This window comes from Maylandia zebra, linkage group LG17 (assembly GCF_041146795.1).
Source record: "Maylandia zebra isolate NMK-2024a linkage group LG17, Mzebra_GT3a, whole genome shotgun sequence".
NCBI classification, from domain to species: Eukaryota; Metazoa; Chordata; class Actinopteri; order Cichliformes; family Cichlidae; genus Maylandia; species Maylandia zebra.
The window spans coordinates 2634992-2651194 of NC_135183.1; the positions used below are offsets into that span (position 1 = coordinate 2634992).

The 16203-nt window shown below is 41.9% G+C and overlaps 1 protein-coding gene across 1 annotated transcript; it reads right to left on the minus strand.

Moving 5' to 3' along the window:
• Position 1: 1 nt before the first annotated feature.
• On the minus strand, positions 2 to 11328 carry csrp2 (cysteine and glycine-rich protein 2). The gene is made up of 6 exons (XM_004575076.5): positions 11171 to 11328; positions 9557 to 9675; positions 7455 to 7623; positions 5285 to 5414; positions 3541 to 3634; positions 2 to 192 (listed from the first exon to the last, which is right to left on the minus strand). The coding sequence occupies exons 2-6, from the start codon at positions 9666 to 9668 to the stop codon at positions 116 to 118; spliced, it is 582 nt and encodes a 193-aa protein (XP_004575133.3). The 5' UTR covers positions 9669 to 9675; positions 11171 to 11328; the 3' UTR covers positions 2 to 115.
• Between the last annotated feature and the right edge of the window lie 4875 nt (positions 11329 to 16203).

Sequence of the window (16203 nt, forward strand, 5' to 3'; positions counted from 1 at the left end):
GTTGGTTTGTTCATGTTTTTTATTTTATTTGTATCAACAGCACCTTTTAAGCATCAAAGCATAGAGGATGAAATGTGTTCATGTTGGGCAGAGTGACTGTGGTCCCACCGAGCCATCACTGAGCGTGAACCAGAGCACCGGCTCCTTGGCCATAACCGAACCCTTTGGGGCCAAAGTTCTTGGCATAACATGCTGTGGAGGGAAAGAAGAAACATCAACAAACCTCTCTACTTCTAATTGTCATTCTATTTGAAAGCTTCTTAAATCACTGCTACCAGTAAATTATTTATTGTTGTGTAAACCTGAAATGACACACAACACAAGCTAACAACACTGTGTCATGTTAGGTTGGAGCTGCTTTTCCTTGCACAACTTGATTCTTGGTGGCACAGGTTCAACAAAGTGCTGGAAACTTTCCTCCGAACGTTGATCCATATTGTTTCACAGCATCACAGTTTGCTTGGTTGCACATCCAGGTTGTGAATCTCCCATTGCACTACATCTCAGAGGTGCTCTACTGGGTTGAGATCTAGTGACTGTCAAGGCTGTTACATGCAATGAAATTATTCATATTCAAGAAACTATTTGGAGATGGTGTGTCATCCTGCTGGAAGCAGCCATCCACTGTATTCACATAGGCAGGGTCGCGGTGAACAAAGCTCATTTGATACTAATGTGCCAAGAAAATCCAAACTATTACCCCACTATGACCAGCATGAAGCGGGGATAAAAAGCAGGCTGGATCCATGTTTTCATGGTGCTTATGCCAAGCGCAGAGCCTACTGTGCAGAAATCAAGATTATCAGACCAGGGAATGTTTTTCCACGCTTCCGTTGCTCAATTTTGGTGAGCTCATGACAACTGTAGCCTCATCTCCAAAAGTTGTGTCTGTTCATCAGGACGTAGCGTTTTGTGGGAGAAACGTTTCATCACTCATCTCAGCTGACTGCAGGTTTCCAATCTTATAAACAGTACATTTGCATAATGACTGAAACCAGCCCACTGAAGGAACAAACAGCTGGGAGGTCAGTTCCTTCATCATGATTATGCAAATTCTCATGAAACGTGTCTCCCACTGAAAACGCTACGTCCAGATGAACAGAATCAACTGTTGGAGATTTACTTACCTGGATGATTGAGCACGCATCACGACGAAACTGTAGCCTCAGACTCCTGTTGTCAGCTGACAGGAGTGGTACATGATGCTTCTGCATACCTTGGCTGTAATGAGTTGTTATTTGAGTTGCTGTTGCCTTCCTATCAGCTTAAAGCAGTCGGGCTATTCTCTTCTTTTTGGACCCTTCTCTGATGAACTCTAGAGATGGCTGTGTGGGGAAAATCCAAGCAGATCAGCAGTTTCTGAAATGCTCAGACCAGCCTGTCTGGCACCAACAACAATGCAACGTTCAAACTCACTTAAAATCGCCTTTCTTCATCATTCGTTTGGTCCATTAACCAACCAATATCATGAACCAACAGGACCTCCGTAGGTGGATTTAACCATTAACACAACTGTGTCAAGATGTCTGCTGTGAAAGCAGTTTGTTTTCCTGTCGCTTGCACTTACAGTTTTGACCTCTATGACCCAGTGACTGAGCAGATCTAATCACTGCAACAGAAACCTCCTGTGTGTACGTGTTTCCAGTCCTTTCAGTAGCAGCAGCGCCTGCTTTCCCAGCTTTAGCTGTTTATTTAACATGCACGTGTTAAGGTTCAATACCCCCGCTCTTTGGATTGTGGTAAAACAAAGACCTGCAGAATTTCCATTCTCTGTGTAGCATTCCTAGATTTCATTCAATAAACCGCAGCGTTTCCTTGAGCTCTGTCTACAAACATCGGATCTGCTGTCCACATCTGTCTTTGAAACACTCAGGCGGGGCACCGTAACAACATCCAGATGTTGCTGAAACAGAGAGCGGACATGTCTGTTAGAGGACAGCGAGCTGTCAGATTGATTGATAGCGGCAGCAGAGCTGAGGGTGTTTGTCTTTAGAGCCGAGTTGCAACATTCCTGCCCATCAGTGCACGGTTTCCTTGTGACGTACAGCAAACAAGATCTGCTGACAGTTGTGTTTACGACTGTTTCTGCCAGCGTGTATCACTCTTCTGTTCAAGCAAAGCATCCCATTGTGCTGAGAGGAGAGAGCTTGTTGTGGAGGTCAAATTGGTGAGGCTCTGTTAATATGACAGAGCCAAACCCACAGAAAACATGCGACACAACACCAGCTACAGCATGTTTCACTTCAGAAAGTCCATCCCATTTGACTTTTTGCTGATATGGTCACATTCACTGGCACAGGAGCAGAGAATAATTTGCATAATGCCGTTACTGATCTAATTAGCTGACTTTGTGTTTGTGAGTAACAAGTCAACCGTTCTGTCTCTTTTATGCGAAGGCATCATCCCTTGTGCAAGTCACAAGACTAACAGGACACACAGCACAATCTTAAAAGTGAGCAGCTTTAAATGTTCCCCTGGCTCAGTCCTGAGACTGATGTATGTAAATGCAATGGCATTAGCATGCTGCCAATGAACATGCTAACATACTAGCATGCTAAAAAGCGTTTAACCAAATGTACATCAGAGACAGATGGAATGTTATTTGCTTTGCAGGTATTTGGTCACAAGCTGTACTGTTTCAATAATGCTGATGGCAGCAGAAAGTTAAAGGAACACACACATTTACCCCAAAGAGGCTCTGAAACCCTGTACCAAATGTCATTGCACTCCAATACCACTTGTCAGTCTTCCTGGTTAGATATTTGAGGACATGGGGAGTCCAAACAAACCTGACTCCAGTTTCTGCATTAAAGCAAATCTACCACAATCATTTCCAGCTCCATATTTTTATTGTTATTCCTGGACTTTACTCAACTTTACTCTGTGTTATTTACTTAACACGGAGCCTTGGTGCAGCTGTGTGGAAAATAAAAACAGTTTTAGTTCTCCTCCTTTTGGATTACGAGGAGGTCCTTTTAAGCAAACTTTAATCTGACCGGTTCCCTCACACAAACAGGTTTGAACAGCAGTGTTCTCCAACATACATTTTCAATCTGACTTTCGAGCCATGAAGTGTGGTATGCCACACATTTCCTTCTCTCACCCCAACTGGTCGTGGCAGATGGCCCCGCCCCTCCCTGATCCTGTGAGAGGTTTCTTCCTGTTAAAAGGGAGTTTTTCCTTCCCACTGTTGCCAAGCGCTTGTTCATAGAGGGTCGTCTGATTGGTGGGGCTTTCTCTGTATCATTGTAAGGTCTGGGCAACTGAACTGAATTACTGAATTAAAACTGAACTCAGTTAAAATTGAATTGAATATTATTCATTGACTGATTAATGGAGTGTCGATCTATCCAGTGGGAAAATGCGCTGGTGCTGGGATTGCTTTGTAGAAGCTGTAAGTAATCTCTCTTAATTCCTGGGTGGAGTTATTATGGTAGCGGAGACGTTTCTGGAAACCTTTTCAGGAAATCTAAATTGTGTCTGAAGCACTCTGTTGTAATGCTGGAATGAAGCATTGCAAATTATTTAGATTTGTCTCACCTTTGCAGTAGATTTCTCCATCTTTCTCAGTCTGGGTGGTCGACTCCAGGCTCTTGCCACATTTTGCACAGCGGAAACAGTTCTTATGCCATGGCTGCAACGAAAAGCAGGAAGATTTCATCTCATTTGATCAGCTATTATGCTTTTATGCCACAGCTAGATTAAACTGCAAGGCTCGTACAATGTCAGGTCAATTCTATAACAGCTGATACCTGCACAGGCTTCTTGGATCATGTATCATCAGTGCTTTTATTAAATCCAATTAAAGCAACTTGGCTTTCCCACGGCCTGGGGCGTTTTCATTACACAGAAAATTACAGGTCATGTCTTAGCCAATGAGAAGAGCCTCTCCTTCCATTAGGAAACACATTAACAGCTCTGATAACGTCACCAGCTGTTACTCAGCTCATGCATGAAGCCACAAGTGATCACTGACAGGAAATGATCCACTCCTCCCACTTTGAGAGGCAACAGAAATCCAGCACACAAATCGTTTGTCCTCCATGGACAGCTTTTCATATGAGCAACTGCTCTGAGAGTTATTGATTTCTGAAAACATCCTGCCGATACGTCCCTAGACGTAAATCAGAGCACTGACAATAGCAGGCTTAGTCCGATTAACACCAGCTGTCCGGAAGCTCCCATCCAGACTCTGTGGAACGGCTTCAATCAGAAAAACAGCATTCGCGTTCTCTCATTAGGAGAAACCGCAGCAAACCTCCAGCGTGTGGTTCAGCACAGGCAAGACCATGTGTGTTCAATCCAGTCAAACCAGTCTCACCCCTGTGGTTTGCAGACTGTGATCCAGTGGAGTTCAAGGACCTCATTTGTGCTGGGACTGTTCATGCTAAAGCTGTGTTTGATGAGAGTTGTGTAGCGCTGAGTGGAGTCTGCACACTAGAAAAGTGTTTTCTGAATAACATTAAATCACACTGCAGATTGCCATCGATCAAACTGATTTAAAGGTGTCTACAGTGCAAACAGAACAAAAACAGCACAAAGGTGCAGTTGTGTGTTCTTGAAGCAAGTCCACATTAACGTAATAATAAATTCATAACATTTTGTGCCAAGGGTAATAATTTTTGAAACTTGGCTGAACTAGTGAAAGTTAAATAGCTGACTTGGACAATGTCTTGAGCAGATGCCTCAATTCAAAGTTCATATTGGATTCATATTCAGAGATGCATCTTTCTCGTTTAAAGGGCAGCTAATATGCTGATTTCAACTCTGTTTGTTGTCATCTCAGACACTTCGACTGTAGCTTTGCATGAGCCACAGTAATCCTTGTTGCAGATCTGCCGTAAGCACTCTCTGATTGGCTGCCTATCACAAACCAGAGTTTAGTGCCTGACACGACCATATTAGGCATATCCAATGTCAGCTGAAGCCGAAGCTTTTGATTCACTGGATTGCTTGTGACTTCAGTATTGTGAACCTTGAGCAACCAACTATAAATGACGCAAAGTAACACGTCCCTGCTGTTGTGTTTTTATGTCCAAGACTGGATCGATCAGCATTCAGTGATGTGCCAGCTCATGGGGGTCACGATCCATCAAACCACACAAAACTTTAGTTCTCGTCACTACTGAGAACGACAAACGTGTCCTTGACATGAAGCATTTGTGTGATTTTGGTGAAGCCCTACAAAGTGGACACTGTGTGCCAGTTTCACTAAAGCCTGAAAAGCAGAGAGACTGAAGGTCTGTGGTGTGATCTTTAAACACACTTCAGGTAAAACTCTCACCTTGCCTGCCCCCATGATCTTCTCGGCTGCGTAAACCGAGTCTCCACACCGGGCGCATTTCTCCGAACCGCCAAACTTCTGAGCAAATTTGGATGGGTTGGGGTTGGTCGTGGGTCTGTGAGTCTGGGTCCTTGGGTGGGAAAGGGCAAATAAATATACGGCAAATTATTTCAGAGGAAAAGTTAATTTATTGTTCACATGTTCAACTCTCATTTCAGTCAGACTGACATTGGCCTGTAAATTCAAAGAGTCCTAAAATCAACATATCAGACTATTTGTGGTGCTAGTATTGAACAAAGTAGGATCCAAAACATTAAGATCCAGAAAACAACCTGACTGCTCTGCTGTCTGTTCTCTGCCAATGGTGGGAAAATGAGCAGGGCACCATGGGGCCCGGAGCAATGCTTATCGAAGGGTGACTGCCAGCCTCAGTGGCCCCTGAATGAAGGTCTTTGTGATGGAGGATACAGCAGGGTGAGCGAGATCCTTCTGGTTGCATAATAACTCTTTCATAATCGAATCACCTGACGTCTGAGGCAGGGTAATAATTATGCAGTGTAACAAAACCTCGGATGCAATTTTGCCTTAGGAGCGTCCAGAAAATATCCCCAACCCATTCCCGGGCTGCAGGCTGGAAGCTTGATGGAAAGCAACGATCCTGTTCGGTTAGATGATGTTTTTCACTCTTAGATCTTTACTTTGAATTTCAGACTTGCCTCATCTTGTACTCTGGGTCCCTTTTAAAATGACACCATTTCCAAGATTCATATCTGCAGACTTCATGGCAGATGAATCAGATCTTATCAGACCTCAAAGGACAAACATGTTTCTCATGTAAAGGAATGGATTTAAACCCACTGTTACAATGTACTGTGTTGTGAGTTACTGTACATGCAAACTGTACTAACATTATAACCCAAAAAGGTTAGTGCATGGCATTTTACTGTAGCTAATGGTCGACAGTGAGAAGCCTGTATCCTCTTCAAAGACAGGTCCCAGTCTCACAGTTTTAAAGCAACCCAGCTCTGCACCAAAACCTGTTGAATCAAATGATTATTATTGGAGGTAAACACTGGTTATAGAATCTATTTCCAGAAATTCTCATTTTTAAAGACAATATTCGCATTAGTGTAAAAACAAAAAGATGTTTCCATACTCTTTTTTTGTCTCTTTATCCAGATCCAAATTCTATACTACTCCTTCCATACTGTGTAGGAATCTTGTGGATCTACATCTGGGAATTGACTTAGCCAAGCTGGATTTGATAAAGAAGTGGAGTTTTGCCAGTATTCCTGTAAGGTTTCTTTCCTCTCTCAAAGCGCTGTGGTTCTTGCAGAAAAGGGCCGGGACTGTGAAGCGCAGAGGCTTGTTCATGGTTATGAAATCTTTACTCTGAACGACACTACTCGGGCAAGCTGATCTGTATGCAAACATACAGATTGTCTTGTTATTGCCATTTGTACGCATTTAAATTGCATCTGGTGATATTTTCAAATCAGGCAAAGATTCATTTTACAGGACAGCGCTCACCTACATAGCTACATAATAACCTCTATTTCTGGTTTTTGTGTGAAGTAGTTTGTGTATTTGGGATCAGCTTCAACCTCAGTTCCATAAGTACGTGCTGACAATGGCACTGTGACAGTCAGCAGCCACAGCTTATAAAGATCATTACAAATAATGCAACACTACACAGTGGCCTCGACAACCACACCGCAGCATTACATCTGTGCAATTATAACTGATGAATGATGCTTTGTTAAGATATTATAGTTTCATAGTTACTGGCAACACTGTTGGGAATTTACACAAAGTTAACACTTTTTAAACTCCCACAGAAACAATAAACATCACCAGAACTCAGACGAGAGCCAGTATACAGCAAAGTTACATCACTGCATACAGTAGTGATGTCATGAAATACCATGTGCACATGTTAACTGCAATAACCATTGTGATCACAGTTAGTCAGAGTTACGCTTTAATCATTATGTAAAGGGAGTGTTTCCCTGACTGTCGCCAAAGTGCTTGCTCATGGGGTCATTTGATTGTTGGGTTTTTCTCTGTATGCATTATTGTAGGGTCTACCTTACAATATAAAGCACCTTGAGGTGACTGTTGCTGTGATTTGGCACTCTATGAATGAAACATTCATTGAAGTCCAGCTTACTCTTCAGGCTTGATTCCCAGCCGTTCTCCCCGATCCATGTTGAGTGTTCCTGCTCCCTGTCCATAGCCATAGCCTTTAGGACCGTATTTTTTTCCATAGCACGATTTGCAGTAGATCTCCTGGTCATGACTGGCCAGAGTGGTGCTGTCCAAACCCTTCCTGCAGACCACTGTGGACACACACACAGCAGCAGTTAAGTGAGAGGAAAGGTCTTCTAAATTCTTTTCACTTGGTTACATTTACATGTATTTACTGCCTAAATGTAGCACATGACATGTCTGAAATACTATAAAGATTTTAAGTACTAGATGAAATTCTAATATTTATTATTAGACTCCTTTAGAGTAGCACAGATCCATCCATATTCAATCTTTTACTGGCTTTTAGTGCGGCCCCTCAGTTCCTCCTCCTTGTTTCTTTCCCTTTACAGTCATTCTTCCCTTAAAGTCAGTGTTCTAAAAACTGCGTCCCTCTCACAAGCAGCACACAAAGTGCAGGTGAGTTGTGTGTCTGTGGTCACCTATTATGCTAACTTCTAACTCTGTATTCTTTGGGATTTCCTAAATTAGCCATGCAGGGCTCAAATTCATTTTTTGAGTACTCCACCCAGTGTCCGAAACATGGCCCTCCAGCTCCCCTCGTAACTAACTTTGTTCTGAATGGCTAAATTGACATAATGTACCTGGAAGGGTAATTTACAGTGTCAGCTGAAAGCAGTCCACTTTCTGTCAACAACAACTGTGGGAATGAAAAGAAGATTGTTTGTAGTTTCTGTTTTATCCTCCCGTGTAACTTTAATGACCAGTTTTGACACCTCAGTATACATCAATAAAGACGCGGCTTGACGAACATTAGAATATCTCTCCCACTGAAAACGCTACGTCCAGATGAACGATATGACAGAAACAAGGGTTACTCCTAGTAGGTGTCCAAGGGGGGAAAGTAAAATATCTGATAGCCACAAAGGTCTGAAGAGCCAGTTCAAGAATGTGAACCAGCTGCTAAGAATGAGAGGTTCAAAGACCTCTGGCATTTAAAGTTCACATCTACAATAATCAACAAAACAAGAACAGATTCTTCAAATTCCAGTGTTTTCTCTTATGACTTTAACACCATTTTGATTGCAACTGCAGGTATTTAAATAACATAAAGTAAGAGGTTAAAGAAAATCAATTCCAGCTTGAGTCTGGCTGTATACCAAAGGTGTTGGAAAAATTGACAGCATCTTGGCAGGTTTGTCTTAGCAGAGAAAGCAGCGTCTGTAAAAACAAAGGCTCCACGGGTGCTTTAGGCTGCACGCTTGTGCCCACGCTGGCTGCTGGGATTAGCTGAATTCTTTACACAATGGCCTTCGCTACGAGACTGTCTGAATCTGGTTTCAGATTTCACACAACCGGCAGGAAAAATGTCTCCATTCACGTCTGCACGTCTCCCAGCCAACACTGTCAAAACAAGACTTGCATGTCCCATTGAATGGCACCTAAATCCTGACTTGCCCTCCTCAGTTTGTGATGCACTTTTAGGTTTTTTGACAGTACTTCCTCTTTGCTTCAACTACATGTACACTAGTATTCCCCATGTGTTGCCACAGGCACTGACTGTGAATAAATAGGTGAGACAAAGACACAGATAGTGTACACAGAGTCATATGAGGCTGTGTGACTTCTCTGTCAGCATAAAGCTATCTTTCTTAAAAATCAGTGAATGTCGGAAAACAGAGAATTTGGACAAAAAAGTGCCCTTGCTCATCACCTCCTGGGTCAGACAAAGCTGTCTTTGTAATAGAGCTGCTCAAAAAGAAGAAACCCGCCTTTTGTGGCTCACACTGTTTTGCTCTTTTCTTGACAGCAGCTCTATGGAGAAATATCCTGATGTCTTCGCGAGGTCTTCACTGGAACATTTTCACTGACATTTTGAGGCTGGTTTGGGGTGAGGATTAGTGAGCGAAATGTCAGAGCAAGCTTTCTTAGGTGACCCGAGGAGGCGAAACAGAGTTCAAGCGCCGTCCTGCTTCGGCGGGGTCTACGCTGATGACAGGAACGTTGCTCAGTCTTATTCCAGATAAAGTTATATTTGCATTTTGATGCATTTGATGTACTTACTGCAGAGAAAACAGCATTTATGGAAGCTCTTGCCATCACACTGCACTTCCTCCGCGTGGTAAACCGTCCCGTGGCATGCTGCACACTTGTTGCCTCCGCCCCAGTTTGGCATGGTGTTTCTGACAAGACACAGAGATGATGAGAAAGGTTAAACATCTCGTCTGTTCCTCCTCTGAACTTCCAAACACGAGTGAGTAAAAAAAAGGACAGCTGTGTTTTCTGTCATATTAAAGCACTGCAGGATTTATATCACAATAGCAATGATTCGACTGAAAATTACAGCTACAGGCCACAACGTCTATCCCAACTGCATAAACAAAGTCAGCCTTGACAAAAGGGCAGACTAATACCCAGAGGAATGCTTGCGGGCGCCATGCCTCAGAGCTTTTGTTTCCTGATGAGCTGTGGCTGAAGGATGCAAACATTAACTGCACAGAAGAAGTGAGAAATAAACAGTGTCTTGTCACACCATGCGTCTCCCTAACGTTTGTCCATTTGCCTGTAATTACAGATTAAATCCCACTAAATACAAATGCAACATTTTAAGTTTCCCCTCACATGTCAGCACAAAACAAACCTGCTATGATATCATAGTTTGGAAATTAAACTTGAAAATGGCTGTGATTGTTCATTACACTCGAGACTATTAATCTTTTCTGTCACAGGTCTCCTCCCTGTTGGATTAGAGACTGCAGCACAGGCCCCCAGCATGAGAAGGGATCAAAGCCCACTAATGCTATACTTCAGCAGCTGATGAGAAAGTCGGTGTGGAAGTGCACAGGCCAACAAGTCTGCTGGTACTGGCTGTGGAAGTGTATTCCAGTCTATCTGAGAAAGAGTCTGAGCTTTGAGATCATGGCTGGACACGAAATCTTCCAGTGAAGCAAGACTAATGAAGCTGCATGGAGCTCCTCAAGAAAGATTCACTGAACCCTTTTCAAGAGAGGAAATCTGAAACTTATTATAAAATAAGAAATTAAGTGTTTTTTCCTGCCATTTCTCGCATAGACTACAGACTGCATTGGGACAACTGAAACAATAAGGCGACTCCATAACATATCAGTGAATGGTAATGACCTTATTTTATATTATTCTGGAATATGAACATATTGAAAAAAGACAGGAGTTAAATTCTCATTCTGTCAGCCACGAGCTGTAACGTTTTTGTTTTCATTTTTACAGTGAATTTATATTATTAATAATATTGTCACCCTTACAAAAAAGCTGCAGTTAAAGTTAAAGTTAAAATCACAAAGATGCATTTGTCTGCTGGCTTTGCCCTTAAGGCACAGTTTGACCAGTTTGTGCGATACTTGATTACAACTGGCTAATGAACAGCTGAACACCGAGCAAAGAGTTTTGTATTAACGTTAGCTCACTGCTGTTTCTGGCATTGAACCTCGTTTCTTAAGTATATCTAAGTTATCAGTGAAACGCACAAAACAGTCTGCGCAAAAGTTGCCCGATAACTAGTCTACAAACATTTTGCACCAAAGACCAACAAGATTAATTCAATAATTTCTGTAATTCAAAAGTAATCTTTTTATCTTATCTTGTCACTGGAACAGTGAGTAATTCACACCGCGAACCCAAACCGGTTAAACAAAAAATTACCTTAAAATATTTTTTAAAAAGAAGAAAAAACAGCCAATATCCAAAACTGGTTGAGCTCGACCTCAGAGTCTGAATGGTATATCCAGAAACCTCCGTGGTACCTCCAGCACACACACGCCGTACTTCCACACAGCGCTCTGCTCCGCACATTTACAGAGAGAGGAGGGGTTTCACCCAGGGGCGTGAACTCAGCACTGCTGCTTTCCCGTGCGGTCGGAAGAGTAAAGATTTATGTTGACACTGAAGGTAGACTGATTAAAACAAACAAACAAACAAAACGTGGGTTCAGTGACAAGCCAGCTGATAATAGTTTCCCTTCGAGTAACCAAGTTGGAAGAGGTTGTGAAAAGTGTTTAATTTGTCTTTTGTGTGGGATAATTATGGTGGCAGTAGGATTGTATAATGATGGTGGATTATTCCTATAACAAAACCCCAAAAGACTTATTGTTTTATTTTATGTCATGTCACGTACCAGTGGCTCGGATTTCAAATATAGAATTATTGTCTTATCCATTTATACTGGATCATGTGGTTGAATATATTACTACAGAGAGCATGCAGAACCACCAGCTGTGTGCCTGAGTGCAGTCTGTCTTAAAACTCATGGATTTGTGCAGGAAAAAGGAAGCTGGTCTTCCTGTTAGGATTACAGGAAAGGAGACAGAGACAATAGACTTTAGTACAATAGACAATATTATATCTCTGCATTTGCGCATGCATCCATTTACAGGGAAATCATTTGCAGTATCCCAGAAAATTTGTCAGGGCTTAAATCACCACTGCTGTAAAATTTGCTGTAATCTTGCACCCTGCTGGACACAGAATGTAAAAACCACTACCAGAAAATTGTTGTTGTTGTTTTTGTTTTGTATCACTCAGGCAAGATAAAGAAAGAAATCCGTTATATCAGACACTACAGCTCTGGAGACAATGGCAGTGATGCGGCACTCGCCAGTACAACACTCTTCGATGACTACATCATAAACCTCAAACATAAAGGACCGACGATTCTTATAAATAGATACCAAACTATATATGAAAGCTAAAACTGATACAAAGCCGTATTCTAAGTGAAAGATTGACTTCAGCACAGTTCAATAAGACACACAACAGTAATTAATTAAAAAGTCAAATCACAGAAAGAATCGCTCTTGAAATGAGTGGACTTGAGTTATGCTCTTCAAAGAGGACCTGTTATCGTTTCCTGTTCTGTATTTTTTTCATCCTTATACAGTGGCTTTGCATGACTCAGTTCAAAATAATCCTCATTTATCTTGATGCAGTCTTATCTGCCTTCCCATTCCCTTATAGCATCCTTGTGATTGGCTGCCTCATGCAAACTGAAGATTTGAACTGCAGGTAAGCGGGACTGTGCTCACAACCAGCATCTGAAACAAAGCAAGGAGGGGGAACTGGAATTTTTTATGGCGTGTTATAAATGAAGTGCGTACTGGGACACCTGAAAACAGAAATCAGTTATAATTATAAAGTTGCTATTTTCACATTTCATTTATGTTCCAAGTTATACTGTCGATTGTGTGAAAATAAAAAGGTATAGTCAAAGCTACAGTTTCAACACAAAAATACATTTTACTGCTGATGTTGCCCTTTAGGCACCGAGTAGTTTTTGTGAAACTTGGTTACAACTGGCTAACAAACAGCTGAGCACTGAGCAAAGTGAGGAGTTTGACATGAATGTTAGCTAATCGCTATTCTGTGACATTTCCCTGTGTCGTTAATGAAACATCACTACTACAGTAAAGAGAACATTCTGGTAGAGCCTGCAGATAAGGTAAATGCAGAAAAGCTTACAAACCGACGAGATAAATTCCAGCTTGATTGCTTCCAGCTATACCTTACCATTAGCCCACCACAAACTTGCTACAAATAAAAAAATCCCTCCATTAAAATTTAAAGTAAATGGGAAAAACTGTTGTATCTCATTAAAAAGGCATTTCTGAAAGCTGGACAGAACTACTCGGGGCATGCTGTAATAACTAAATGAATTTTCAGAAAGTATTCAGGAATCTCAAGCTTTAGCTATAAGGTCAGGGTACCTTGCTCCACTATAAGAAACATTCTGGGTAAAAATAAAATTAGTTAGAAAGAGGAAGGCTGGAACTATGAGTAACCAAAGGAACTAACAGGATGTGCTCCCCGAGGCTTCTGGGACAATTTTCCATGATTGCATATAGTGATAGGAGAAAAATCAAGACCCAGAATATACACAAAAGAAAGAAATGCATTGATATTATAGACTATATTGTTAAAAAACAACAACAACAAACTTAGTGAGCTGGAGGAAAGTGTACATGGAGTATGAATGATGTAAACACCTGATGTAAAACTACAAAAAGTAGCAACGTTAGTTTAAAAAATGAATTCAATAAAGAGCTCTCTGTTGTTTTGTGACAGTTTTAGGAATGTGGCAGCACACCTGGGTTTAATAAGCCTCGTGTTCAGAAAGAATTTCTAAAAGCAGAAACTAAGGCGCAATAATAAAGAACAGATTTAGGCAGGTAGAGCTGCTGCTAATATGGTCACAAGTATTTGAGAGGAGAAAAGCCATGCCCTCATAAACGGAAATGAAATGTGTTTTTCACAGCGTTAAATGTTGAGCATTCAGAGAAGAAGCAGAGAAACTTGCCTAACCCTAACCCCCTAACCCTCTCTGGAGTGGAGTGGAAAAAACAAATAACTGGCCATTAAGCTTAAGCTGGACAAGTACTTTAAAGTCAATACTATAGTAATGTATTACTACACTTTTTTGGTGGCTATACTTCCAGAGACAGAATAAAACAGGTTCAGGAATAAAACTATATGTTTCTGATTTTAAGAAAAATGCAAGAGTTAAATCCATAAATACAAATCAATAAAAACCAATGCTGATGTTACTGTGTAGCAATTTCCTGTTAAAAATGTTCAAGAAGCATTCAACTGTTTGGCGCTTTCATCTTTTAATATTTAATGTGCTCATGTACTGTGAATGGAACCTGGCATTAAGATGGGATCCAGGGGGTACGTTCTTATTAGATTTTGCCCCCTGATAGCATCCAGACAAAGAGCAATTCAGACGACCTCTTTGAAAAAGAAAAAATCAAGGGTCCAGTGTCCCCTGCCTGGGCCCCACCCTGAAGCCAGCCTGGGGAGCGAGCTTGAGTGCCCCAACCTGGCAACATGGGCCTGCCTTTGTTTGGGTCCACCACCCGCAGGAGGTGGTGAAGTGGTTGGCTGCAATGTGTGTCAGGTAGCACTTAAGGAGGCCCTGGCGGTGGGCAGAGCGGGTATGCTTGTATCATCTTGCTGCCTGTATGTTGTTTTTTTCCCAGTAGACAAGAACGTTGCTTCCTTGTACCTTCACATTGTGGATTGAGTCCTGATGTTGTTTATACGTATGTGCCAAATGACAGTTCAGGGTGCCCAGCCTTCTTGGAGTTACTGGGTGCAGTGCTGTGGGGGTACCTCACCTCAGAGGCTTCTAAGCTCACAAGAAGAACAAAAGTAAGAATAGGAGGGGTGTGGGAGATTACCCAACTAGTCTACGTGTATTTTTTTGACTATGTTCTGTGGGGGATCCTGCGAGAAGTTCTCAGATGATCTGAGAAGATCTCAGATGATCAGCCATCAGAAGATGGGTACACTGTACTGTAGGGAGATGGTCAGCAAGAGTACTCAGGTAGGTTTTGGTCTTTAAGTAATGCTCATTTAGTACCAAGGGGCTTAAAGTGTAAAAGAAAAATCCCCCTAACCATCCCACCACCAGCAACTTGAACCGTTGACAAAAGGCAGGATAGCTCCATGCTTTCATGTTGTTTACCCCAAATTCTGACCCCCACCATCCGAGTCATCAGACCAGGCAGATTCCAATCTTCTAATGTCCGGCCCGTGTGAGTGTTGTGAGATTATTACACTGTCTTATGTTACATTATACCTCTGATTTAAGCTTATGAAATCATTATGTAGTTTTAGGTTGCATTATACTCCTGAGTTAGAAGGTGAAATTATTAGATTGCTTAGGCTGATTTGTATTACATTAAACTGCTGATTTACTGTGAATGAATCACACTGTTCTATGGTACTTCATACTGCTGATTTATAAAGAGAATACTGTTTGCAGAGAATCATGGCCGTGCTTTTCTGATTGTAGAAAGAACAAAACATACTGCACAAGAAGCCAAGGCCGTAACCTAGGCTCACTGAGAGAGAAAGAATGTGAATGCTTAGTTCTGAGGGGGCTGAAGCTATAAGAATGTGAGAAACGGTCAGACACTTCGAGATTTTGCCGGACACCCTCCCGTTCACATCTCCCGTCCGGACGTTGGTAATGCTGAGTGTTGTATGGAATAAAGAGAATTGTATTGATTAAAGAGGTTGTTGATTGAGCATTTATACACCGAGTGTTGTTCTTCCTTCAGCCCAAAGATCAAAGAATTGGGATATTTAACAGTGGGTGTGATTGTAGCCTCGATATTCAGTTCTTATGCGGGGCACCTGGTGTGGTCTTCTGCTGCTGCAGCCCATCTGCTGCAAGGTTTGACCTGTTGTTCATTCATAGATGCTCTTCTGCATCCCATGACTTAGCAAGTAGTTATTTTAGTTACTAGTGTCATGCTACAACTTCAAAGCAGTCTGGACTCATTAAGACTCATCAGAGCAGGAAATGTCATTTCAGTCTTGCATCATCTAATTGTGGTCAGCCTGTGAGAACTGAAGCCTCAGATTTCCTGTTCTTAGCTGACAGAAATGGCACCCACTCTGCTGCAAGCTTTGACATTTGTGCTTTCAGAGATGTTCCTCTCACCGACTGACTGTTGCCTTCTGATCAGGTTGAAGTAATCTGGCTATTCTCCTGATTTCTGGTATCAACAAGGCATTTTTTATCTTGACGACCACCACTCATTAGATATTTCCCCTTTTCCAGACCATTCTATGTAATAAACCCTTGGGATGGTTGTGTGGGACAATCCCAGTAGCTCAGCAGTTTCTGAAATACTCCAATAACCATGCTACATTCAGAGTCTTCCAGATCTTTC